General features: G+C 30.4%; 2 protein-coding genes across 8 annotated transcripts in view; one reads left to right on the forward strand and one right to left on the reverse strand.

Moving 5' to 3' along the window:
- LOC129962646 (probable cysteine--tRNA ligase, mitochondrial) overlaps nucleotides 1-11,406 on the reverse strand; it is a 29,972-nt gene extending 18,566 nt beyond the window's left edge. For 5 of the 7 annotated variants that reach the window (XR_008783935.1, XR_008783934.1, XM_056076523.1 and 2 more), the window contains exons 1-7: nucleotides 10,974-11,237; nucleotides 8,709-8,925; nucleotides 8,421-8,471; nucleotides 4,569-4,686; nucleotides 4,311-4,488; nucleotides 3,524-3,731; nucleotides 1,671-1,804 (exon numbers count right to left, since the gene is read on the reverse strand). Coding sequence is in view for 5 of the 7 variants with exons in the window: in XM_056076523.1 (XP_055932498.1) it covers nucleotides 1,671-1,804; nucleotides 3,524-3,731; nucleotides 4,311-4,488; nucleotides 4,569-4,686; nucleotides 8,421-8,471; nucleotides 8,709-8,925; nucleotides 10,974-11,016 (949 nt within the window). In the remaining 2 variants the exon portion in view is untranslated. Of the gene's footprint in view, nucleotides 1-1,670; nucleotides 1,805-3,523; nucleotides 3,732-4,310; nucleotides 4,489-4,568; nucleotides 4,687-8,420; nucleotides 8,472-8,708; nucleotides 8,926-10,775; nucleotides 11,238-11,348 lie in introns of those variants that run through there. The other 2 variants (XM_056076526.1, XM_056076524.1) reach the window with 2 other exon arrangements.
- A 12,793-nt stretch (nucleotides 11,407-24,199) lies between these two features.
- LOC129963704 (inverted formin-2-like) overlaps nucleotides 24,200-27,199 on the forward strand; it is a 117,444-nt gene continuing 114,444 nt past the window's right edge. The window contains exon 1 of the mRNA XM_056078220.1: nucleotides 24,200-24,222. Within this exon, the coding sequence (XP_055934195.1) occupies nucleotides 24,215-24,222 (8 nt within the window). The 5' untranslated portion in view covers nucleotides 24,200-24,214. The remainder of the gene's footprint in view (nucleotides 24,223-27,199) is intronic.

The following is a 27,199-nucleotide window of genomic DNA, read 5'->3' on the forward strand; positions in this document are numbered from 1 at the left end:
TTTTCATTCGAAATCTAATCGCCTAGCAAACCAATTTCTTGGGTTAGGTTTTCATTTACATCATTTTTCAAAGCTTTACAAAATGTTTGAGGCATTTTTCTAATTCCTGTTTTTCTAAAGTTCTTTTTTTTTTTATTATCAATGATTAATTTGAAATACTCTTAAATATATTTTCTATCTGTACAGAAAACAGTATCAATAATAACAGTATCTGTAAATAACAGTATCAATTATAGTGTAAAAAATAACATCTAAATTCCTCTATCGAGGTTTCTATAACTTCATCTTCTGCTATTTCAGAATATGATCTTTTTCGCATTCGTTTTTCAGGAAAGCATTCTGAAATATTCAAATTATAAGTTATAAATTATATCAAGCAATAACAATTGGTTCTGCCTGAAACAGTTTATTAATAGGATTAATTTTGGACAATATTGTCAACCATATTATTAAACATAAGATAAATGGCATTTCTTGTATTGAATCCAATAGACTTGCAGCTTCCGATATCACAGTATCATCATTATTTGCATCAATAAATTCTTCTAGATCATTACAGGTTTGCTCACACTGTGTGAACAGTGCTTTAATAGAATATATTTTGACTTCCCAATGAGTGTAGCATAATGGTTAAAGGGAAATATTGAATTATTTTTGTAAAATTTCCCACATTTTTGTAGATACAGAGCAATATAAATGTTGCAATATATCTGAGAAAAACTTTTTTACTGGTAAAGAGAATCATTCTAAAGAATTTTATGTTAATTACTTATCTGAGTTTAGTACAACAAAGATGAAAACAAATAATTTTTTACAGCATTTCTTACATCTTAATGCTATTTTGGGTTTTTTAATTGATTTATTCCTTTAATGTACAATTTTTAGGTATATAAATAATGATTCATATTCTTTATTTTATTAGTGTTGTTCTTCATATACATTTGGCGGGAATATCTAATATTTTTGAGAAATTGGGTATACTAATAATTATGAATTTGATTAATTATTTTTTGAACTTGTTTTAGAAAATTAAATGTCATAATACAATGCATAGCCAATTGGGTTCTGAGTACACCAATGTAACAAACTTGAACGTACTTCTACCAGCTTGAAATAAATTCCTTCCATGATAACCTCTTTATAACACTTAGTGGGAAGAGATCCCATCATGGACAATCAGTAAGTGCCACCCACCAACAAAAATTGCCAATGAAATCATTAAAAGCTTTTAAGTATTGGTTTTGGATTTGGATTTCAAAGAGGTGTTTATAATCACTTAGAGACAAATGTAACATCTTTTAGGCTATCTGAAATAAAAATATTCTTTGAAATTTCAAGGTGATTTTTTTTTTTTAGGCAGTAAATATGCTTTATTTTTGTATTTTTCCTATATGAGATAATAACAAATAGGAAAATAATACAAAAAGAAAAAATTCTACAGTAAAAATGTTGAATTTGGCAATGCCTCCACATAATGTTTTATCTCTTGGTGTCACACCTGTAAATATTTTCTTCAATGGAAGAAATTTCTTTTTTTAAAAAAAAATGCCAATCTTTTAAAAAAAAAAAATTGAATTAATATTTTAATTGAGCTAATATTATATAGCTTTAATTGAGCTAATATGATATAATATTTTAATAACTTCACAAAATTAAAATGCAAAATGAACCTGAATGTAACCAGTAATTGCCCCACTGTGAACAATTATGGTAAGCTTCTGATTGTGATTTCTCATTTGAATGATGAGGGAAAAGAAGATCATATCCACCTGAGTGCAGATCCAGATGGCAGCCAAAAATTTTACTAGATAAAAAGATATGGAGATTTTTTAAATCGAATTCAGCATACTTACACATGATTCTATATTACATATATAAAATGTTCTTCATACATATTTCATGCAAACCTATAAAAATAAATTTTTGTATTTAAATGAAATACTATACAATTTCATATATGTACTTCACTAGAGCTTAAAAAACATCTTGTAATATGTTAGTTGCAATATCTGAATTAACATACATTATGTTTCAAGTTTTTAACTTTAAGGACTCATAAAATTGATTATTACAATATTTTTACTGAAAATTTGTTTCATTTTTGAAAAAATTTCATTAAGTATTAAATCCTTAAAAAACTGTACATTACTTATGCACTTATTATTGATGCCTGTCCTCAGCAAAACTAATCAGACCTAATAATCTTAATCAATTTTGGGTTTATTCATTTAGTATGACTTTTTCAATTAAAATTTTATTTGTTTTAAGTGACTGTGTGAGGACTCACAAATTTATACAAGAGCCATTTTTAAATTCCTACATGAAATACTTGTTCTTTAAAATCAAACTAAGTTAAAATTAAAATAAAAAATCCAACTGCCACACTGACTGAAACTAGCTTTTAGATAGTTTAGACTACAGGTGGCTTCAGATGATCACCATGGAACTGTAGTAATAGCAACTATTTTTAGAACATAAATTTAATCAACCATTAATTAAATTTTTCACATAATATTCAAATCCATCATAATCTACCTAATACAATTTTTTTAATGACTTCATGCAACAAAAATAATCACTCTTGCAGCAACTTTAGAATAGTGCAAAACTATTGTGGAGTGTTTTTTATCACAAGCATGATTTCATCCTATTGCAACACAACATAATGCACATTTTGCAGGTTGACTGAGAGGTAATATTATTGCTAGAATTGGTTTTTGAGATCTTTTCCAAACACAAAAATACTTTTCAAGCAAAAACTTTAAAAAAATTTACTGTAAATGAAAAAGGAACATTAATGAATAATAAATTTTAAAAAATGTTGATTTAAAGCATGCTCACGATTTTTTTTTTTTTTTTTTTTTTTTTTTTTTTTTTACAAATGTTGGAAAATAGGAAAAAATAAAACATTTAAAAAATTTCTGAAATTCCAGTATTATTCTATGAAACTATTTTGAATCATGAGCATAGTTAAACATATTTGCAAATGTGAATGTTATAGTATGGTGTAATGTAATTTCATTGTAATGTAAAATATATAAATGATCTAATTTATAAGCCAATAGGCTTCTAACCATAAATTTATAGTTATGGCTATAAGTTCATTGCAGATTTTGATTTGTTTTTAAAATCTACCATCCATAAGCATGTTAGACAGCACAAATTTAGAATAAAATAAGGAAGATTAAAAAAAAAAAAAAAAAAAAAAAAAAACCTTAACAAAAAATCAATCATTTATATTAAAAAACACATTACACTTGTAATTAAATAAAAGAAATTAATAATTTTTTCAGATAGTTAATTCCTATAATTACATCAAAGCCTGAAAACAATAGTTTAATGTTGAAATATTGAAAATAAACTGATTCCATTTTTGACACAGAATGATAAGACACAATATGAATGTTTATATGCATTACAATAATTTCAACAGATAAAATTTTCTGAACAAATGCTTAAACTTGTAAAAAAAACATCTCATCTTACATCAACATTTAAACAAATACATAAATATGATTTTAACCTTGCCATCACAGAACATTCAATATGCCAGCCAGGTCTTCCTTTTCCCCATGGAGATATCCAATAAGGTTCATCTTCTTTAACTATTTTCCAAAGAGCAAAATCCCGTCCATCTTCTTTTAATGGATCCAAATTTATATCAGAATCTTGGGGCAATTCATTTAATACTTCAGCAGAAACAGCTTTAGAAATTTTGAAATAAACATTGCCTGAAAATTTAAAAACAAAGAATATGCAGTTCATAAAAATGCATATGAAGATTAATTCAATGAAGATTAAAACTTTTAAAAATATTTAATATAATGTTAATATTTTTGTTCTTCATATTATCAAGTATATCAAAGCTTTCACAATAAAAATAACAGCGGAGTAATATAAATTGTTATAAATCAAATTGATCAAATGTATATCCTTCAACAAAATGAAAAAACAAACAAATAAGCAATATAATAATAGCCCACTGAATTCTTAGCATTATAAAAACAAAAATTATTTGTCATTTATTTTTAAAATCATGGTATACACCATATTTGGAAAGATAATTTCCTAAATTTAAAGATTTAAAAAAATCAATAAGGAAAAAAAAAAGATTTATGTAAAAAAAAAAAGAGAGAATTGATTTTTATTAAAAATTAAATCGAGAAATTATATTTTATTACACTCCCTCCAACTCAAATCCAAATAAATTCATTTGTAACAGATATACTTAAAATAAACTATATCTGCTGCAATTATAGAGAAAGGAATAACTTAAAAATCATCTACTATTTTAGAAATTTAGACATTACCTTCACTTGTAACATAGGCAACATCTTTTTCTATTAGTTTTTCACAAAACGATATCATATGAGGGATATTTTCTGTTACACGAGTCACTGAAGAAGGAGGCATGACTCCCATAGCAGCCATGCCTTTGAAAAATTCTAACTCATATTTTCTTGCTACATCCAAAGTACTCAAATCAGACTGCAAAAATAAAGCATGAAATCAAAATCTACCATAGATATAATACCCATTTATTTAATTTCACAAATTTTCAAACTTACTTCTTGAGCTTTCTTAATTATTTTATCATCAATATCAGTAATTCCCATCTGAAGCAAAACACTGATGCCAAAAAGTTTTTCCATTATCCTTCTAAGTATGTCAAATTTTACATAGCAGCTGATAAAAAGAAAAATTTTCTTAAAAAAACATTTCAATTTAAAATTTTTCCATTAAAGAGAGTTAAAATAAGTGGTTACCAGCTTTCTTAACAAAAATATTATATTATTTTAAGTACATTTAAATCAATGAAATTAAAAAAATATTTTGAGATCATCACACATATCGCATGACAATATTTATCTGCTTCCATTTTTGATTATTATTACAATTTTGTAATTTTTTTTATTATTAAAAAATGCTTTTTTTAAACATGTTACAGATTTAACTGTATAACATTTTCCACGGAATGTTGTTCTTGTCAAAAAATAGAACTAGTTCTTGAAAAATTGTCTCAATGTTGACATTATCAACAATGAGACAACACAATAGGAAAATAAGTGCTTAGTAAATATTCCCATCTTTATTCATATATTCTACAAATACTGCAACCATTTTCTGATTACTATTGTTTGTATTTTCATTCAAGTTCAATGAAAATAACTCCTTCTACAAATTTCAAAGAATGCTTTTTTCACCACCTTAGAAGAATATTAAATAGTACAAACAAAATTCCTATAATAACTGTGTATTTAATGATTGTAATCTATACTTATAATAAAGCTCAATGTGTGTGTGTTGGCGCTCTATAGACCAGACCATTCAACTTACATCTACCAAATTTGGCACGTGTATACCTTGGAGGCCGGGAATGTACACCTGGGGATTATTTTAAAATTATTTATTTAAAAATTAAGCGAAATTTTGGCGTGTTTCTGCTATAACTTCCAAAAATATTACTGCACAAAAAAAGATTTTTACATGAAGTTAAAGATCAAAAATTTATCTTTTAAATGATATTAATGTTTTAAACTTAAAATTAAATTTCTATTTTTAATTACTTTTTATATAAATATTTTAACTATATTTTTCAACAATTTTTTTCATACAAAATAAAAATAAAATTTAAGCTGCACAAGCACGTTTCGCATTCATGGGAAAAAAATTAGCTTTTTTCAAAGTGTTGCCATCACATTGATTAAAGCTCCAATTAAAAATAAATCTAATCTTTTTGGAAATGAAATCTTGAAAAATATAATTTTCAGCGCGTGTCTGTAGGAAATGAAACAAATATGAAATATTAATTTTTCTAAAAAATAAATTCAAGAAAAATTATTTTGTGATCTTTTACACTCTCTATATTATTAATCCAATAAATCAGATTTATTTTAAGGCAAGTTTTGTTTAATATGAACAGGATATCCATTCAAATCAGGGCCACACAGCTAATTTGTAAAAAAGCAATTGTTTAGCAGATAGACACAGATTTGCTAAAATGGTCTAAATGGAAAATGATTATATTTTATGTAATTTGATTCAATAAATGCTCTAATAAATAACGAATTTTTAATTTTACATAAAGCTTCTGCTGTGGAAATCACGAATAACAAAATGTTCTTGAAACACTAATATTTTAAATAAAAAAAGTTAATTTCCAATCAAATAAATCAATCACTTAAACTGACTGATTTATGAAAATTTGAATATCACTATTCAATAAAAAAAAAGGATAATTTTAGATTTTCCATCGATCATTTCAAAGAAAATACGCCAATCAGCGCGCAGGTTTCTCAAGATTAATTGGCCTAAGATTATGAAAATGTTGAGTTTTTCTAAATTTTTAACATCCAAAACTTCATAAATAAGTCTTAGTTGATCGTTGAAAATAGAAACATTCATTCATTTATTTAAAATTTGGTGTGTCCAGAATATTTCTCAGAATCTGATACCTTACTGCATTAAATTTAGACTTCATAATTTTTGAAATATATTTATAGGCCGGAACAAAATATTTTTATTGATTTTTGAAAGCAAAACTAAAAACTGAATTTTATGCTGAATCTGAGAAATTTTTGTTGAATTATTGTTTGAGATATTACATAAATGATGAAAAATATTTTGTAGTTCACATAAGACTTAAATACCGAGCGATTCTGTTTGCAATACTCATATTCAATAATAATAATAAAAAAAATAACAATGAAAATGATAAATAAAATAAAAAGCTTGGTTTCATAAAAAATATCTTTATACTAATTGCAATTTCAGCATTTCCACTTTAAATTAAAGTTGAAGTTTTATCGGAAATGACTACACATTAGGAAAATATATACAGTAAATTGAACGAAACGATCTAAACAATAGTATAAGTTTGGTACGACTATCAAAATTTGAAGATTAAAAATGTTTTGTTTTAGAAGCCATTAAGAGACCAGTTACTTAAAATATTTAATTGAAAATTGTAGCGAGCGGTAATACTGACAAACCGGCTGGTCGCCAAAGGCGGCTAGAGGATAAATATAACTGAAACTGTTTTTGTACTTCACTTGTATGAATGTCATTAAATATGTTCTTTGTCAGATGCTAAGTTGTTCTGTTCTATGTTGATTTTCCATCTTAATGACTTCCTAATTTATTCCTTTTCATAACATTGAATTTTACAACCTTAAAATAACAGAAATATCAAATCTTGTCTTGTATGAAACAGCATTTCAGTGTACACTAATATGATTAAGAACATTTCTTTCCATTGAAATCTCTTTCACCAGCTTAAGAAGATCAAGTGTCACTGAAATTGCAAAGATTTTGTCGTTGTTAAAAAAGCAGTAAAAGACTAAAAAATAAGAAAACAGCAAACTTTCAGGTCTGCAGAAGAATTACAAACTGTCAAAAGTACTTTTGTTAATTTATATATGTTTTAAAAATTTATTATAAATGTTTTAAAAATTTATATAATGAGTCTTTATTTGGAATAGAATTTTGAAAAAAGATTCATTTTTTCCCCTTTTATATTATTGCTGATTGTTATTTTTTAAAATTGTGGGGATAGAATTCAATAATACATAATTTAAGAACACACAAAACGCACTGCAAAAATTGCCAAGAGATTGTCACATATCTTTTAAGAGAAAAGTAGACTGCATATCCTACTTCTAAATATCAACAATGAGAATGGCATTGACATTCTTATTTGAATGTATTTCAGACATGATAAGTTCTAAGTTGTATCTGAGACATAAATATGATTTTTAATAGTAATAAACAAAATTTAACTTTCTGTTTTTCTATTTCTGAATACATTTTTTTTATTACTTTACTAAATAAAGAAGAATTTTCTTCATAAAAATTTTAGCTAGTTAAAAATTAAGTAAGAGGGTGGCATATTTTTCTATGAAAACTTCCAAAAATATTACTGAATAATAATAATAACACATTTTAAAATTTAAAAAAAATATTTTCTTTTCAATGATACAAATTTATTTGTTAAGTAAATTTTTTTTGAATTGCAACAATTTTTTTAAAAATATTTTTTGTTTAAATTTTAGCAATAGTTATTGCAATAAAATTCATACCATTTTTATAGTTTCATCAAATTTTTAATTTGATGAAACAATAATGAAGATCTAAATTACACTGTTATGAACTACTGTCTTATAAAAGAAATATTTTCAGAAATATATGAATTCTAAAATATAAACTCTTAAAGAATTTATGGGAGAAGAAATGAAGAATTTATTGCATGAAGCATAGCAAACAATAAAAAAGCATCAGTAACTTCTAAAAATAATAAAAAATTACCACCTTGAAGCAAAATAAATATATTTTTTTAATATTATATGAAAATTATCTAAGTTTCTAACAAAAATAATTTTGGAGGAAAAAAATTACTTATAAATGTAATTTAAGTATAATACCAAGCATGTCCAATGTGAGATTCATCATACACAGTAGGTCCACACATGTACCTAATTTACAATGAAAAGAAATAAATAGTGATCAACAAAAATTTCAATATATTTATATATATAATTTGCAAATAAGAGATAAGTACAGTTTCCACAATTTTGAATTACATAAATGCATTTTAATTATATCTAATGTTTTAAAAACTAATATTCTATTCATATTCTTTCAAAGTATATTAAAATATGATGAGGATAATCCTGCAGTGAAAGATGGAATATTCAAAATTTTTCTCTTACCAAGTTGCTATGCCTTTGTTCTTCAGAACCAAAGGAACTTTTCTATTGGCAGAAGAATTATACACCATTATTCCAGTATCATATCCTTTTGGTAGATGAAACTCTCCAAGGTAACAGGAATAACTTTTTAGAGAAGCTGAATTAGCAAAAAGCGACACAGTATATTTCAGCGAAAAACAGACACTAGATCTTAAACTTCCAAGCCACATTTTAATAACTGAAAAAAGAAAACATTCATCTTAATATGAATTAAAATTTTAAATTAGTAATAATATGCAAACAATAAATATCAACATAATAATAATTACATAATTAAAAAAACTATTCAAAATATTAAAGAAAATTCTTATATACTATGATTATGAAAATGCTCATATGCTAGAAAATGTTATGACATTATGAGAAAATTAAAATAAGAATATCAATAATAATGTTTATAAGGATAACACTAAAAACTCTTATTTAAATCAAAAATCGCATAAAACTATTTAGGAAAGTGAACAATGGAATAGCCAATATATTGCTAGATACATGAAACCTGAAAGTAAATTAAAATGAAATTTCATTTCCATCTTAGTGAATTTTGGCACACTTAGTTTAGTTAATTTAGTTGTGTTAATATTCTGTCTTAAAGTAGTATGAGAGTTGATTTAAGACATAATTCTGAGCTACACAGATAAAGAGAATGACCAATATACTTTATTCATAGTCCTACTTGCCATACAATCAGAATAATCCTCAATTTCAAATTTAACACACGACAAGCTCGCAGACTTCATCATTAGTTCATCTGCTGTCCTTTGACAATTTGGGGAAGTCTTTCTAGATCGTAGAAATCATTTAAAATATACAAAACAAAACTGTTGATCAAAATCAACAAAACTGCCGAAGAATGATTTCCAATATATAAAATTGCAAATTAAGAAATTATTATAGATTATCAAAATTCAAAGATATACAAACTGCTACATTAAATGTTTACAAAATTTCAAGTTCATTCCATTGAATTATGTATCAGTTCTCTTATTTATCAAACATTCTACAGAATTTGTTTTCTAATTCTATTTCTATATTTAAGATAGATGACCAGCTAATATGCTGAATATATTTAATTTCAATTTATTCTCTTTGACATAATTTTATATCTACAATTCCATCAATAAATGTTTTCAAGCATAAAATTGTCATAGATATTAAAGCCATGATATTTCATTAGTCTTGCATCTGTTCTGTTTATAATAAGCATGAACTTTTTTAATAGTAACCAGTTCTATATAATACAGAGCAATTAAAATGCAATTCTCTTGCATTTATCTTCCAACTTTTGCAACATTTGAACTTTATTTTTTTATTCATTATGTGAAGTATACAGACATTAAACATAATACTTTTTCATCAACTTTCAACAATATAAGAAAGATACACCATTAAAATTTGATGCCACAATGAAATGGTTTGAATTCAACAGCAACAACGTAATATTAAAAATTAAGCTATATTTATTTATTTAAAGAAATATTTAAATGATTATTAAACTCGATCATTAAAAAGACAATTTTCAAAAATTTGAAACAAATATTTTAGTGCAATAATTTTGAAGTTATGATGGGGAAGAGAAAAAATTCTGCTAAATATTTTATTAATAAAATTTTTTTTTTTAAATCTTTCACATTCCCACCATTTATAGTATATTTGTGACCAATTTGGTAGCTCTAACAATCTTGCATGTAGAGTGCCAACCCAAACCCTTTCATCTTTATTATTAGTAGAAATGTAATTTTTTAAACTGTTTTTAGTATTGTACATGAATATTGCACAACTATTTGAAACTAAAATTATCAGAATATATAATTCAATTGCTTATTAATTATGAAACAAGTTAATGTATCAACTAATAAATGTTTAATTAAGAGTCCTTATCAGTTTTTGCATTCAAATAAATAAATTGCATTTTATATGTTTAAATGGGTAATGAATATACATATTTATGAGTGGAATTTACATAAGAAAAAATTAATACCTAGATTCTATTACTTATTCTTAAGGAAAACGAAAAAAAAAAATGACCTGTTAGTTTTTGGCACCAAACAATTAATTTATCCAACAGTTAAGTTTCCTTTTTTTTTCTTTGCTTTTCGGATTTTGCCGATACCGTCAAAATTTCAAATAGACAGGTAGTATACACATTTACTTATGTCAAACAAAATCTCAGAGGACATCATTTGTTTATTTTAAAAGATTCATTAGAGTACTGATAAAGCCTACTTTGATCCAGATCGGATTTAATTAAGCAAAAGATTGTGATCATAAAACTAAAAAAATAACTGATTTGGCTTGTATAAACCGGAAAGTATTTCGTTGCTTGATTCCCTTTTTGATGAATAGATTGAACTGGAAAATGTGGGATTATTAGCAGCAAAGACTGTCATTCTCTAATCCCTGAGAGTTGGAGTTCATAAATATCAAAAAACTTCAGTAAATGAAGAAAATTTTGAAGTTTGATGGATTGTTTAATTCTTGATTTGAATCGTACATAAAAATTGAAGTTGAAGTTAAAACGTCTTTAAACTGACTTATAAGGCAAAACCGGCTTTGTCAATAATTCTTTGAGTAAATAGATAGTTGAAAATAAATTTGTACTTTGAATAAACTTTAGAACAGCCAAACAGATTTTCTTGTTGAATGATGAACTATTACATTTTCCTTTGCACTGGAGGGCACCAACGTCCAAGCTTGGAATTTATTCCTGTTTTCTTTAAATAACTGCACGTGAGATCTGTGGATGTTGTCTATAATATTTAATTCAATGACGGCGTAAAAAAATAACATCTTTATTTAACGGAAACATTAAGAAGAAAAATGAAAAAAAAATACAGGTGCAGTATAATAATATCTCGTGCACGTATAATAAATAATCACGTAACTTAAACTGTGACGTCATTTTGATGACAGCAGGTCCACCACAGTACTTTCCCCTTTGGAATGCAGCAGGCACTGCACTAAAGATAACGAGGGTTAAAGCATACTCGACGGTCAGATCTGATTACATAAGGTGGTGGAGCAGTATTCGAAGGTAACTCAGGAGTCGACGGAGAAGGCTAAGTACTGACTGCTTTGGAGATGGAACTACAGCTGATGGTGGTGATATGATTGGTGCAGGTAACTAATGAGAATTTTCGAAGAACGCGGACTTCACACGATCAATGATGATCGTAGATTCTTTACCGTTCTTCTCAATTTTGAAAGTTTTATCAGTTCGTCTGAGTACACAGTAAGGGCCATCATACGGTGCTTGCAAAGGTTTCTTAATTGCGCACGAACACATGAGTGCAAGACTTTAAAGCCGGATGTATGAACACTTTTTAATTATCGTGAGATGCAGCTGGTGCAGGTTTGAGTTGATCCATCACAGTTCGTAATTTTTTTTAAAAAATCGTGAGGTTCGACGTTAAGTGAAGGGGTCTCAAAAAATTCCGTAGATAGTCTCAGGGTAGTAAACCAATTCTGCTGATGTGCACCGCAGATCCTCCTTTAATGCCGTTCGGAGTCCAAGTAAAACTAGTGGATATGATTCAGTCCATTTTGTGGGTGCGTGACATCTGAGACTTTGCTTTAAAGAACGATGAAATCGCTCAACAATTCCATTGCTAGATGGGTGATACGGAGTTGTTCTGATCTTTTCCAATGATATCGTTAGCCACTTTCCACTTGGATCTTCCAATTTTTTCCAGGAATATGAATTCGCATAACATGTGATTTGCACTCCGTATTCGCAATTCGCAAATGCTTCGAATGCAACAAACATTAACTAAATTTATCAGGTGAATAACGTCTGCACTCCAGAATCCGGACAGGTTATGGAGGTAACCGAGTCTCTGCAAGGTTTTCTTCGCTATGCGGTTGAAATAAAAATTAAGAGCAAACTTTGAGAAGAAAAACATCCCCAGAATTTAAATATTATTTGATCAGGGAATTTAAACACTGTTTATATAGATATGAAAATTAAGTATTGTTCTTTTAATGGAAAAATTCGCTTCAGCAGATTAAACTGTGTCTAATTGTAGTTTCCAAGTGTGACATTTAAAGCTAATTTTTTTGTAGAGTGACTTGTAATTTATTTTGAAAACATTTAAGATTGAAATCAGAGCAAATGATAAAAATATCATTCGCGTAAACATGATATGTTACACTCGGAGAAATAATTTCAAATATATCACAATATTAATATTCATGATATATTTGAAACGAATCTCACAATTGTGGGAAAAGGCTTCATGAGAACTGTGAAAAGTAATAGCAAGAAGAAACACCCCTATGGAATGCCTCTGTTGCTCGAAAAGGATGCAAAGGTTTTGACATTCCATTTGATTTGAAGAATACCGATCCGACAAGAACCCTCGGATCCAGAAAGCTGTATGATCAGAAAAATCGATCTGTGAGGACGATCTACTGAGTCCTCACAGTCGTATATTGAGGAAATGTCAAGCGATGGTGCAATAAGAAATTCTTTGTTGGTGCAAGTTAGCAGAACCGGTTTGAAGACTTTCGCAATTTCTAAATGGTATAGAATTAAAATGATGAGGATGAAATGAATTTTGCTTTAAAAACAAATCTGTAGAATAACAGCATGCCAATCTTTCCATTATTTTTCTTTATTCGAAAATGAGAGACATTTGTCGTGTACTCGCCTATGGTACACGGGTTCTTTTACTGTGATTGAAAAAAACTACTCTCCTTGAAAAAATAACTATAACATTTATTTCTACGACAAGACAAGCTATTCTATATACATATTAAGTTTAAATGACTGCATTTCCGAAAGTAAACAGTTCAGAATCTTTTCAGCTGCTGATCACAACGCTGTTCCGTTTTTCAAGTTTGATTCCAAGTTGTTGTTGTTTTCAATACGGAGTTGAGTTGTTACTCGCTTCGTCGAAGATTGCGGATTCACGCTACAACATTGATCTATGTGATTTTCGTAGTTAAACGTCCTTACCCGATTCTAAAACAGATGTACTTATTGAACACCTCCATAAAGGGGGATGGATGATACCAGACAACAAAATTTCTTTATGATATTAAGGAGTTTCTTCAGATTATTCTTTGAAAATGTTCGGAGTATTCGATTTGTTATTTCTTTCTTGACACAGAGACCTGTTTTATTTCTTGTAAAAATTTCCTGATTGAGAATTTAGCGTTAATCTGTGTGTCTTTCTCCGAAAAGCCCAAATGGGAACACTTCCGAAATTGGAGAGTTCCGAAAATTAATCTGAAGGCGTTGGCTTGGCTTGGCTAATATGAAAGATATTGGAGTTTTCCAAAACAATTACTTGATGTGCATCTTGTTGAGGTTTCCCACTAACGTGAAATGATCGGATAATTCTAAAGTTTGTTTTCGATTATCCCGCTTTGTTGCAAAGATTGGCCAGTGTAATCTCTTAACTTAGTTGTTTTTGTTAACTGACATATGTTTGGTCATGCAGCAATATGGATTTGATAGCCTTGCTAGACGAAGGAATTTCTTCTTCCGTCCAAAAGATAGGAGCATTCTGAAGGCTATCATGGCAGAAATATTTATGACTTATTTTGTGTTATAGTATTGCTAACTTTCACTTGATTTCATATTGTTTCAAGAATTGAATGTTGTGGCTATCGTTCACTATGCCCAATTTAGAATTTAAGAATTTTGCAAACTGGCCCCAATGAATGAGGAGGCAGGCAGTAGCCTCTTTTTTTTTCCTTTAACTGAATGATAGATAGTTCAACTAGAAAATGATGGCTGTTAAACGTATCGTTGTAGACTGTCCATTATATTTCGTGAAATATGCAGCGATGGGTTGCATCCATGTCTGAAGTTCCTTGAATTAGAGATATTTTAGATGTACACATTATTAGTCGAAATCAAATCCAGGACCACGTCCTTTCTTTTTTCTGTTTGTTAATTCTTTCTTCTTTCACAATGTTGAACAGGACAGGCATTTGTTAACAAAACGGTGCAATCTGATATTTTGTGTAATTTTTAACGGTAATTGTGCAGTTATGATCTATTTCATCACAGCCGCATTTGAAGCATTGCTGATTTTTAGAACAGTTATTTTGGTAATGAAAAAAGTCGAAGTATTTATGAAAAATTTTGAGATTTCCTCGTATTTTCATATTTTTAAAATGCACTCGAAAAGTCGGCTTTTTTCACGATATGTAGCTTCTAATTCCATAATTGATCCTTGGAAGTTCTTTTTTGTGAACCTGAAAATTTTAAGAATTGGAATTTGCTCTTTTCCATTTCATTCGCGATCTTTATGATTGAAGTTACAACAACTTTTTATCAATGTGTTGAATTGTTATCGTGTTTTTTTGCTTTTTGTAACAAAGTAATTTTCATTCTTCTGAAGAAGATTGTCGAAAGTTAAGTAAAGTTTTTGTGATTAACATGCACCTATATTTTCAGTGCATATATCAATTTTAATTTACTTGACTTCATGAGAAATGATGATTTTCGCCTTTTTTTTTCAGAAATATCTGTGGCAACGGTATTGATTTTACTCGGCCTTTCATCGTATTCTCCCGTTTCCGATAGACTACAATTAGTCAAAACAGAAAATGTTCCTCTTCATTCGAATGGAAAACAAAAATGGAAAGATATCTAAAGAAGACCGGTTATGTGAAACAAAAACAAAAAATTAATAATAATAAAAATGAAAAAAGGAATGAGAATCTAATACATTGCAACAATTAATTCACTGGAAATACAACGATTAAATCATAAATAATTGAAGAAAAAAAAACTACAGTTTAAATCTCAATAAATAAAGACCGTCAATTTACAAGGGGTGATCCAAAAAAAGTTTACAAGCAGCATTTCGAAAGTAGAAATTGTGCATGCGAATATTATTACCCAGAGTGGAGACAGATGGCGCTATTGTCTTAGACCAGTCGTTCGAGCAGATAGTGTTAGTACTGAGACCTGAAACAGCGACAGTAATGGTAAGACGTCTGGAGAAGGGGTCTCGCACAGAGGTGCGAGCCGTGATGTGATTTCTATGAGCCAAGAATGTGTCCACATCGGACATTCACAGACAAATCGCTGAAGTGTAAGGGAGCGAAACAATGAGTAGACAACAGGTGGCGAAATGGTGTCATTCTTTTGAAGCGGGCAGAGAGATTGCTGGAAACGTTTAAGTGGTAGGTCTGGAGCCACCCCCATACAACTCCGATTTGGCTGTCATTGACTATTTCCTTTTCCCAACATTGAAGAAACACTTATCCGAAACAAGATTCATATCAGACAGTGATGTTCAAAAAGGTGCCGAAAACTGGCTCAATAGCCAGGGACCTGATTATTACCAAGACGGATTAAACAAATTGGTCCAGCGGACTGATAAATGCCTCAACAGGTTTGGTGATTATGTAGAGAAGTGACCGCCACATATGTCTCTTAATTGCCATTTGTATCCTGTGTCTATTGTTGATAAAGAATTTTTCCTTTGCCTTGTAAACTTTTTTTTTGGATCACCCCATGTATAACTAGACCCCATTTCTTGCTGTGTTTCTTCGTACAATTGTTTAATTCGCTCAAATTTTCTCGATGGAGAGAATAAAATAGAAATACACTGTCTTATAGGTGAAAGATTTTTAAACTGTTTGAATATTTTTTTAAAAGTTAATAGAAATTATAAGCCTTCTCTGTGGGATAAGTAATAAGATAAATATCTTATTACTTATCCCACAGTGATATTTCTTTGATATATATATAAAATATATCAGAGGCGGTTTAAGAAGTGGGACAATCCCCCCCCCCCTGTTGGCAACCGTTTGCCCCCCTCCCCCCCCATCGGCGAGAGATTAAGAGTTTCATCGGCAAAGGTCTTCACCACTTCAGGATGGTTATGGAGAGCTGCACATTCTCGAATATGATAATTTAAAAATTAGCTTAAAGTTAATATGTTGTAAACAAGCGAAATATCCAAGCGACGATTAAAGCGATTTCACTATATTTGGCAAATAACCAATAGGGTGGCAGAAGTTAAATCCTCAGATTTTCAGACTTCTGATTGAAATATGGTACATCGAGTTTATAACTTGCATTACTTTTGGCATTATATCCGACAAGATGAATAAGATATCTTATTCTGTTGACAATTTCTGAACGCCGACTGTGAACTAAATACAATGGAAGTACGCAAGTTTTCAGACATCTGATTTAAATGTCGTTCATTCAATTTAAAATTTGCACTATGTTTTGCAATATAACGGATAATTTGACAGGTGAATAAGATATCGCTTTTTTCCAAATAATTTTGATTGGTCAACTAAGAAAATGCTATGGATACCGGCGATATTAAGTTCACAGATTTTCGGCCATCTGATTTAAATATCGTTCATTCAGCTTATAATTTGACCTATATTTAGCAGAATAATGAATAAGCTGGTAAGTGAATAAGACGTCGCATTTTTGCAGATTAATCTTTGTTTTTCAGCTAAAATGTTATCATGAGTTATGAGGAAAAATTGCTTTCATCGATTCCCATTACTTGCAAGTAGAGCAATATACTTTTATATTACACATGAATAGGGCGATGGAGCCATTTTCAATAATTCAGAATTCAATGAATAATAGTTCTAAAATCAATTCATCTCATTGTTACTTCTTCGGTAGGGAATTGATAAATTTATTTAAGTTATTTCACTGTGAGAATTCTCAGATCAAAATCTGATTAATGGTTAAAATAAATTGAATAAAACACTTTTCTCCCTACATTCTTGTGCACTGTGCATGCTAAGAAGAGCTAATTTGCTGTAGACAAATTATGTGAATTCATTATAAATCACTAGAATAAATTAATTGTATTCTGTTAAGTTTATTTAAGAGTAAAATATCTTTCTTTTGCAGATTAATCTATCAGGCTGTAGTGTTACACTAAAGAAATATTACCGACTGCAATTGCCGACAAAAAAATAAATATATGTGGAATGGTGGCTTTTTAGCTGCACTAAAACAGCTTATCGAAGTACTCATTAAATTTGTTAAACAAATTGCTACCTGAATTCTTCAGATTCTGCATTCAGTATTATAACTATGTAATCGGGGAATGTATTTTTTATTTTCTTTTTCATTTTTTTTCTTTCAATTACTCTTCACGTAAACACATATAATTTGAGATACTTCTAAATTTGTAATAGATTTTGAATAAAGATGTCTTGATAAAACGATTATTAAAATAGTTATTTATAGAATATTTATATATTACACATTAACTCCTTGACATACGAATTTGCTTAACTTCCTAATTATTTTGGCAAATTTTGCCACATTTAGGACAGTTATTATTATTTTAATCTCTAGAATAATAGAAGGGATGATTCATTTTAAAATGATTTTTACACTTTAAACTATTTAATGCTTTCATTTAATTGGTATGGTATTGGTATTTTGAGATTTAATGGCGCAAGAGTCAAATATGGCTATACTGCGCCAAACAAATGGTTTTAAAAATGTCACGTATAATTGAATCAGTTTAAATTTATAATTTCTCGTGATAAAAAGAAATACATCCAATAATGAATAGTTTCAGCGTTTATAAATATGCCAATTACATCCCGTAACGAAATTTTTTCCAAAAATGTTAAAAGATTAAAATATCGATGAAATTTAAAAAATGGTGAAAATGCATCTTCCATAAGATAAAAAAAGGTACAATAAATTACAAAACGAAGTGAAAAGAAAAAATCATTGCAATCTTTTGATTCGGTGTTTCTTCAAGTATTTGCTATGTATAGGGGTACTTGAAGTTTCACTGTAAAAATTTTTAAGATTAATCCATTTAACTTGACATTCTTGGGGTCTTTGTTTAAAAACAGTTTTATCAACTGTGGTGGAATCGGTAGAATGTTCCGCAGCAAGTGGTGTTTCGTCAATTGTTTCATGAGGGTTGTATTCTATTGCATTATCCGATTCTATTTCGCTGTCAGTGTTTGGTTTGGGTTTATTTGTGGTCATGAATTCAAGCTCAGGCTTGGCTTCATCCATTTTATCTGCTGATTTAGAATTAATCAACGAGCTCAAATTTGAGTCTGGCATAGGTTGGGAGACTTGTCGAGGTGAAGTCTTCCAGAATTTAGAATATGATATATTTTCAGAATTTTGCTTGTGATCTTTTTTATATTTTTTCTTATAAGTGACAGTTTTAAATTTATTCGGGTCCTGTGACATTTCATTAGATGGAACATGAAGCGTTTCATGTTCATGACCAGTTGGCTGGTTTACATTTTTACTATTGAGATCTACTGGCAATGACGTTACAATAGCGGACTCGGGACTATTATCAGTAAGTATATTGTTTGTTTTGTTTTGAATACGATCAGTTGCAGGTGGTTTTTTCATCATAGATGAGTAGCTGGTTCCAGATACAGGAGTTTGTGATTTTACAAGTTTACGAGCTTCGGAGTAAGAAATTTGTTTTTTAATTTTTGTACTAATTATTTCCTTTTCTAACTGCCATGCTGGACAGTTTCGGGAAAAGGAAGTATGTGTACCTTGACAATTAAAGCATTTCTCCCTAGATGTGCATTCCGAACTATCGTGACCTACTTCTGCACAGCGGGCGCAAGTTAATGTCCCTCGGCAAGAAGTTCTTGAATGTCCGAACCGTTGGCACTTAAAACAACGAAGCGGATTCGGTATATATGGTCGAACCAACAGGCGCATGTACCCCGCCTTAATGTACTCTGGTAATTTGTTGAAACTAAAAGTAAGAACCAGATGTTTGGTATTTAGGAGCTGGCCATCTCTCCGTATCGATATACGCCGTACATGGCTACCCCTTGTCCTTTCAACTCTTTAGTTATTGCATCTATCCGTTCATTGAATAGCTCCCCACAGGAAATGACACCTTTGGAGGAATTCAGTGAAGAATGTGGAGAAACAACAACTGGTATATTTTTGAATGATTTTAATTTCATAATTTGTAGAGATTGTTTACGAGATTGTACTTCGACCAGCAAATCGCCAGATCGAAGTTTTTTAGTACTTTTAACTTCACCAATATTGCCAGTTATACATCTTTCAACAAGAAACGGAGAGACTGAATGAAATGTATCTTTAGTAGCAGATGATCTTTTGATAATGAAAAAGGTTGGAAAATTAGGTACTGTTGGAAAGGTAGAAACATTTTGTTGCCCACTGAAGGGAGCAGCTTTGCGTTTGCCCATACGACATTGGTACAAATTCAGGCCCGACGGCACCGCCCACCACGGAGCCCAACAAGGGAAGGCAGCTACCGGCTCTGACCATTCCCAGCCTCGGCGCTTACCTTGGTGCTAGCCGGTACCTATACGCTCGGAGTTACCCCCGGGGACAGTGACCACCCTTAACGCCAAGCCCAAGGAGTAACCCCTTCGCTTGATCCCTAGCAAACTAACCACTTAGGTGGTTAGCGACCAGCCGATTGATGCACAGGGGACCACAGTACACCACCCGTCTTTCAAATGGGTCGCCACGCACGGCAAACACGTGGGGTTTTGGCTGTCCATGAGAAGCAAGAAGCAAACAGAGCGGCGACAGCTTCTCATGGAGAGCTCCCTCGCTTGCCGTCGAGGGATAGAAGGACAAAGCAGACAGCAGAAGGCGTAGGGGAGAGAGAACTGAAAGGGAGTATAGATCCCTGGGTACCTCGGGATTGGGACACCCGTACTCACCTATAGTAGGTGAGCCCCTGAGGGGTTCATTTAATTGCAAATTAAAAATTTAGTAATTCGATGCGTGATTTCATTGTATACGAAGGAATTAAAAAAACCCATTTTTTTAGGAAGAATATTAGCTTGCAATAGATTGGAGCGGAAAAAGTATTTAACGCGTGCCTAAAAATGAAGATAGTGAAGTTCATATTCAAGATCTAATTGTTTTGTAATAAAATGCATTGTTTTTTTAAATCCTAAATATATATTGAAAAATAAATACATGGGAAACCTAATGTTTAAGAAGTCAATTTTTCACAAGTACATTTTTTATATCTTACTTAAAATAGTAAGTTTGTGCATATGTTTACAAAATATTTTCTCCAACCTTCTTAAAAAACAACAACAACTTTATATTTTTCCCGCATTCTATATTCTTAGCGTCCGAACCAAAGTAAATTTTTACTGTGCACGTTCGCTTATTCGCCTCAGATTCGAAATACATCTGAATTCCTGCTCGTTGTTGCAATTCTTATAAAAATCATTTTATTTAGGAGATTATTCTAAAAAATCGACTTTTGGCGAAAACAGCTAATACTTTTTTTATTTATTATTCTGGATTTCTAAAAACTTTCTTTTATAACACTTTCGGAATTTTGTTTTTACATTCATTTTATATAGTTTCCATGATGAGAGCATGCAATTTTTCATTTCACATGACGTCATTCTGGTGCAATCTGTGTTTCTATCTATTTACTACAATCCAAAATGAAATATAACTATATATCTTTTTTCCCCAAAATTTGATCTCAGTGCGAATAAATATCAAGAGTCTCATAAAAAAATAGATCCAAATATTGACAATCTTTTGATGGTGAGTAAAAGAAACATTTTTTAAAAAAAAAATATCTTTGTAAATTTTTAACAATGGAAGAAAGTATCAGTATCTGAATATAAAAAAAAAGCTAAATAATAATTTCCTTTAATTAAATGTAGGAATTAGTTATTTGAGTTATTTTGAAGGTAATTTATGTAAAAGTGTAATTTATCGTCAAATTTTTGTTTTAATCGGTAAGCAAAAAGGCGTTTAAAATACAAACTCGTTTTTCGGATACTGCATGTCAAGAATTAATCGTCAAAAAATTCGCCTAGGATCCCGCTATATATTAAACAAAAATGCTAAATTCGCGCCAAAGGTTGTCATTTCGTCACTATTGAAGCCAATGCCACGGAATGTGTTTTCTGGAATAACACTTTTAGTATTGAGGGAGATCACTCTCGCTCTCACACACGAAGTGTAGAGAAAACACTGTCATCGTCAAAAAATTCGAATTCGAGATTTTCACGAATCTTCACATTTAGAACTCCCTGAATTCGAGAAATGCATTTTTTGAAATATATCTGTCTGTCTGAGACAAACTAAAAAAATGCTTTGAGCTATTCGGATGAAATTTGGAATACGATCGTTAAACCAAATTTATAGATTTCTATCAAACTGTGAGCAAAATACGTCAGAGGAAGTATGCCTGTTTGGCTCTTTGAATATAAATTAAAACGATAATTGAAGAACGAAAAGAACTAAATCTATAAAATTCGTACACATATTTAAAATCTATCGCGTAGATACCTATCAAATTTTGAATCAAATCTGATAACGGTTTTACCGTCTGTCTGTCTATTCCCTCAGAAACATGCAAAAGTGATATCTCAAAAACGCAATGACTTAAGTCATATTATAATTAAATATATCAAATTTAATTTGATATATTTAAATATATGAAATTTGGTATGCGATTTCATAACAACCAGGGATTTATTATCAAAAATCATTCCATAGATTCAATACAAATGCTAAATTCGCTCTAAAGGTTAATATTTCGTGATTATTTTACGCCAATGCCACGCAAGGCTTCTCTAGGAGAGCGCCTTTACTAGAAATTCTGTGGTTTGAAGTGGAAAGTGCTTCATTTGCAACAAACCCAGAAATAATGTAGAAAATCCAGTACTTCATTTGATTGAATCTAAAGAGCATCGATCAAACGTTTACTGTTTGTTTTTACTTTTATTTTCTACGTATCCATATTATATCAATTTTTATTTATGAATCTATAGTTTTATCAATAGCTAAAAGTGATTTATAATAGAGAAAATTTAAAATTTTACGTTAAAGCTATTATTGAATCTAAACACGTGTTTAACCACAAACATTTTACGTTAAAGCTATTATTTAATCTAAACTTAATTCCAGATATTTCTTCTTATCCATCAATAAATGTGGAATTCATTTGCCGTTGTTTCTGCTGCATTTAAATTGTTTTTTGCGGCACACATTTTTTTTTTTTTAAATAAAGATTAGGAAAATGATAATGTACGGGAAAATATTGCACTGACTGCAGAGAAGAAATGACAAGTGATTGCACCGTGAGTTAATGGCAAAAAGTATTATTTCGAAATTACTTGAAATTTGGAGATGTATAAATTTTCTATAATAAATTTTAAATGATTCAGTACAGTAGATTGTAATTATTTATTAAGTACTGGTCTACACTAAATGAGATAAAATTTGAGCAAGAGTGGATATTGGTATAAAATATGTGTCTTTAATCGTATGGAATGGAATAAGAAGTAAACATATTGTTACAAACGTGTAATTTTGCTTCCCAGTACGAATAGTGTCATCATAAGAAAGACTGATTTACAGTCATCCGTATCGGATGCTGCCGGATGCCGAGCCAGTGATCCTAGAACTTAGAGATGAACTTGGCGACAAAATGGATAATGCTCGAAACTTCGAGAATTTTGTCGGTCCGTCCATTAGGAACCGAGATACGCCTGATTGGTCTAGAATCTTCTAGCCCAGCCTCTCAGGAACTATAAAAGGCTGGCACTCTCAAGCTTCAGGTCATCGTGTGTCGTCGTCGTGAATTGAAGCATAGTAACGAGTCTTCCAGAGAATAGCGAACCAACATCGGAGGCCAATGTTGCGTGGAGCGAGTTCTGAACTGCTATATGCTGAATTCTATTGTCTACTGTGGACGCAGCGTTGTATTTTGTATGTAGTAGCCAGTTGTGAGAAGTAGCGAGTCCGCAGCTAAAGTGAGAAGAGGCAGTTCAGCTGTTGGAGAAACCGTAGAGTGAAGCTCCGAGGATCCCCTCTCCTGCTGGATTCTGTCTGGTCGCTTCGTGTGCTGTGGACTATTACTACTTAGTGGGCTACTGTCTGCTGTCCTGTGTCCGTCTCGACTGTAACTATTTGTCGTCTTTGTATTCGTGTCTTCGTGTAAATAAACGTCGTTGTTTTCTACTGAGGCCTGCTGATTGTGTTCTCACACAATACACCCACTATCAAAGCGAACCCAACGGTGGAAATACGTAACAATATTATATGTTTACTGTTTTTAATGATTATTCTTCTACCGCACTAGGTCGAATAAATGAGAGTACACATTATTTTTATAGAAACAATGGTGACTTGTCAGAGACCTAAAATTGATTAACGCTATAAACGCTCGCCTCTTTCCGAATCGTGAAACAAAAAAGTGTTGAAAGAAATCACTTTGGGTGTGAGAACTGTCAGATCTGAGGTTGGACGAGCCGATTCGAAAAAGAGCATCGCACTCATCGCCGTTGTCTGAATGCGCCCTTTGTTGCTCGGACCGATTGGGCTCTGATAGCGCTCTCCTCAGCAGTGATGCGCCTGAGGAGAAAGCGGTCGGCCTTCGATTCTCGATTCTGTTTTGAAGTTGCGCCAGAGAGAGAGATTGGGAGTTCGGAACTGTGGTGAGATGACACAATCCTGACTGATCTTCGGTGGAATCGAATCGAGAAAGCAGATGGAGAGGTAAGTGCGATGGATTCGGCTGCTTTGATCTCTTTCGAATACCTGAGTATCTGACATGCCACTCTAGACTGACTAGAGGCTTATAAATGGGGTCCAGGCAAATACCAAAACAACACAGCCTCTTTATGCCGGGTGGCATGGAAATAAAAAATAAATCTAATTTCTATTTCCATACCCCTATAATATTTATGTAATGTGATTTAGCTACTAATCGATGCATCTTCTTTATCCTATTGGATTTACTAAATTAAGTATAAAAAATGAAAGCAATGATTCTTAATAAAAACATAGTTAAAATGTATAAAAGCGATTGAAATAATATTGTAAAACATGATTTAAAAACCGAAATGTAAGTTATATGTTGCCATTTTAGGGGAGATTCCCGGAACATCAGCCTCAGTACATTTTGTCCTTGACGAATACATATTTGTTTTATAATTTTTCTCGTACATCAAAACGTTTACTCGAACAACTAACTGCTCGACGTTTTTATTTAAGCTACTTTTAAGTGGTTAAAGTATTAATCTATCAAGAGCTTCATAAGCAAGCTCAGAAAAATTCCGCTAAATTTTTCGAAATGATTTCATGAATTTTTTTGATATTCCCTTATAAAACCTTTTAGATGAAAGAATTGTCCGTATTTAATATCCATTGTGCAATTTGCTCTGCTAAAACTAAAATTGAAAAAATGAAGTATAAAACCGGGATTACATCTATTATCTGTCTGCGCATTCGTGTATAACAGGTCGCCTGATTTATATTATCATACTTGCTACAGATATATTTTGGAGAGTAGTAATGTGCAGTTTTTTTAAAGTTTTAATTATTTAAAAATGAAGCGAAATTTTGGTTATTATAGTGATAACTTCTGAAAATGTTGTCACATAAAAACAATTTCTCCATCATTTAAAATTCAAAAATTCACCTTTCAATAATATATTCAATTTTTGATAATTTTCCGTAAATTTTAACTTTAAAGATATTTCTAGATAAATATTTATTTATTTATTGCTGCAATAGTTTTCAATTTCGAAATCTATTTCATTCTTTCATAAAATCTTTCAATCGTCTTTTCTCTTTACTTTCTCGAAAGTAATGCAATCGTCAAAAACTTCGAAATCGAGATTTTGATGAGTCTCCACGTTTCAGATGTGGGAGTATAAAGTCTAAACGTTATACTCCCACGTTTAAACGTTAGCTCAAAAGTAACTTTTTTTTGGAATTACGTCTGCCCATCTGCGACAAGGATATTTCAAAAAGTTACCAGTGAAATTGAATATGTGATCTTTTCATTTTGTAGATTTCTATCAAATTTTGAGCGAAATCCATTCTGAGCAAGGCCATGTTTTTACAGTCAGAATATAACGATATAGATAGTTATAAAACGGAAAGAGCTTGATGATTAAAATTTGGTGTAAGTGTAAATCTGTATCAAATTTAGGAACAAATCCTTCAAAGCGCTGACCGTCTGTCGGTCTCTATTTTCACGATGCGATAACTCGGAAGTGTACTGATCTACATAAATCTAATTTGGTATATTATTTTGTAATTGTAATTGAAGTTCTGTGGAAAATTTTTGGAAAAAATTCGTTTAAAACACAAAGTTGCTGTTAGCCATATTCAGGCTTAATCGCCAAAAAGTATCCACGAATGACACAATACATTGAGAAAAATGCTAAATGTATGCCAAAGATCAATATTTCGTAGCTGTTGTTCACTAATGCCATGCAAGGTATTTATTACCTTACCCAGGCTCAATATTTTACGCGGGGCGGGAGAGATAACAACTTCATTATAAAGTATGCGAGAAGGATTTGAGGAAATCACTTTCGTTTTCAAAAAAGTGATAACATTAAAGATAATTCTTTAACAAAGAATCTTACTTTACTCTTAAACAATGAAAAATTAGTCAGTAATTTAATTGTTTATGAACATCAGATTTTCTTTTCTCTTTCAGTATGATGTAAAGCATAAGATAAAGTAATGTATTTCAGATTAAATGTAACATGGGATAATTATTAAATGCACATGATTTAGTTAAGAGATCATCAAAACTACTATTAAATAAGGACTACTTTACCACTTTTTGAAAAAAAAATGATATTTGGTTTCAATACAAAGTTCCTGAACAAAGCAATAAAGGTGCCAATGCTTTCATCGCACAAAGAAGCCTTTTAGCAATGGCCTTTTTGCGTATTTTAATCCTTATCAGTTGTTTACAGGTTTTAATCAACGATTCCGTTTTTAACTTGTTGAAAAATTGTTTTTGGTAAAGTGTTAGTGCATGGTAAAGTGCTTAAGTGTTTCAAAAAGCCCATTTATTCAAATGTACGTGAAAATATTACTTTACTCTGCTTAAATGAGTGTATTACTTAGCCTCAAAATTATTTTTAGGTTGAAATCTTACGCTACCTTTCAGTGATAATATACTTGGTAAAAATTTGAGTAAAAATAGAAGAACTTTGCCTATTTAGAACTTTGTTTCTTTCTCCAACTCTTGTGTACATTTTTTTTCCATATTTAGTGTCCCTAATGTGCTCATCTTTAGATGCCAACGGGTGTCCCAAGGTTTTTTTTTTTTTAAATTTTTCATTCTTAAAAATTAAAATTAATTTTTTTCTCTCTTTTTAATTTAATTTTTTTTTCTCTCCTTTCTCAGTATATTAAGGTAATCATAAAATTTCCAAAATTCAAATAGTTATTTAAGATTCCTTTCCAAATTTTGTCATAAACAATAAAGTAACGAATGTTTGAATATATATTTTGATTAATAAAGCTAAGGCAGATATACCGCCAAAATATATAAAAAAAACATACTCGTAGAGTTTGATAATTTGTAGATTCTATCTCCCATATTTAAAGGCATGTGGGGAAAATCAAAATAATATCGGATTTCATATTAATAAATCAATTAAAGCATATTCTTAAAGTCCCGTTAATAATTAAAAAAATAAGTAATTTAGAATTTCTACTAACT

The sequence above is a fragment of the Argiope bruennichi genome, chromosome 3 (assembly GCF_947563725.1).
Source record: "Argiope bruennichi chromosome 3, qqArgBrue1.1, whole genome shotgun sequence".
NCBI lineage: Eukaryota > Metazoa > Arthropoda > Arachnida > Araneae > Araneidae > Argiope > Argiope bruennichi.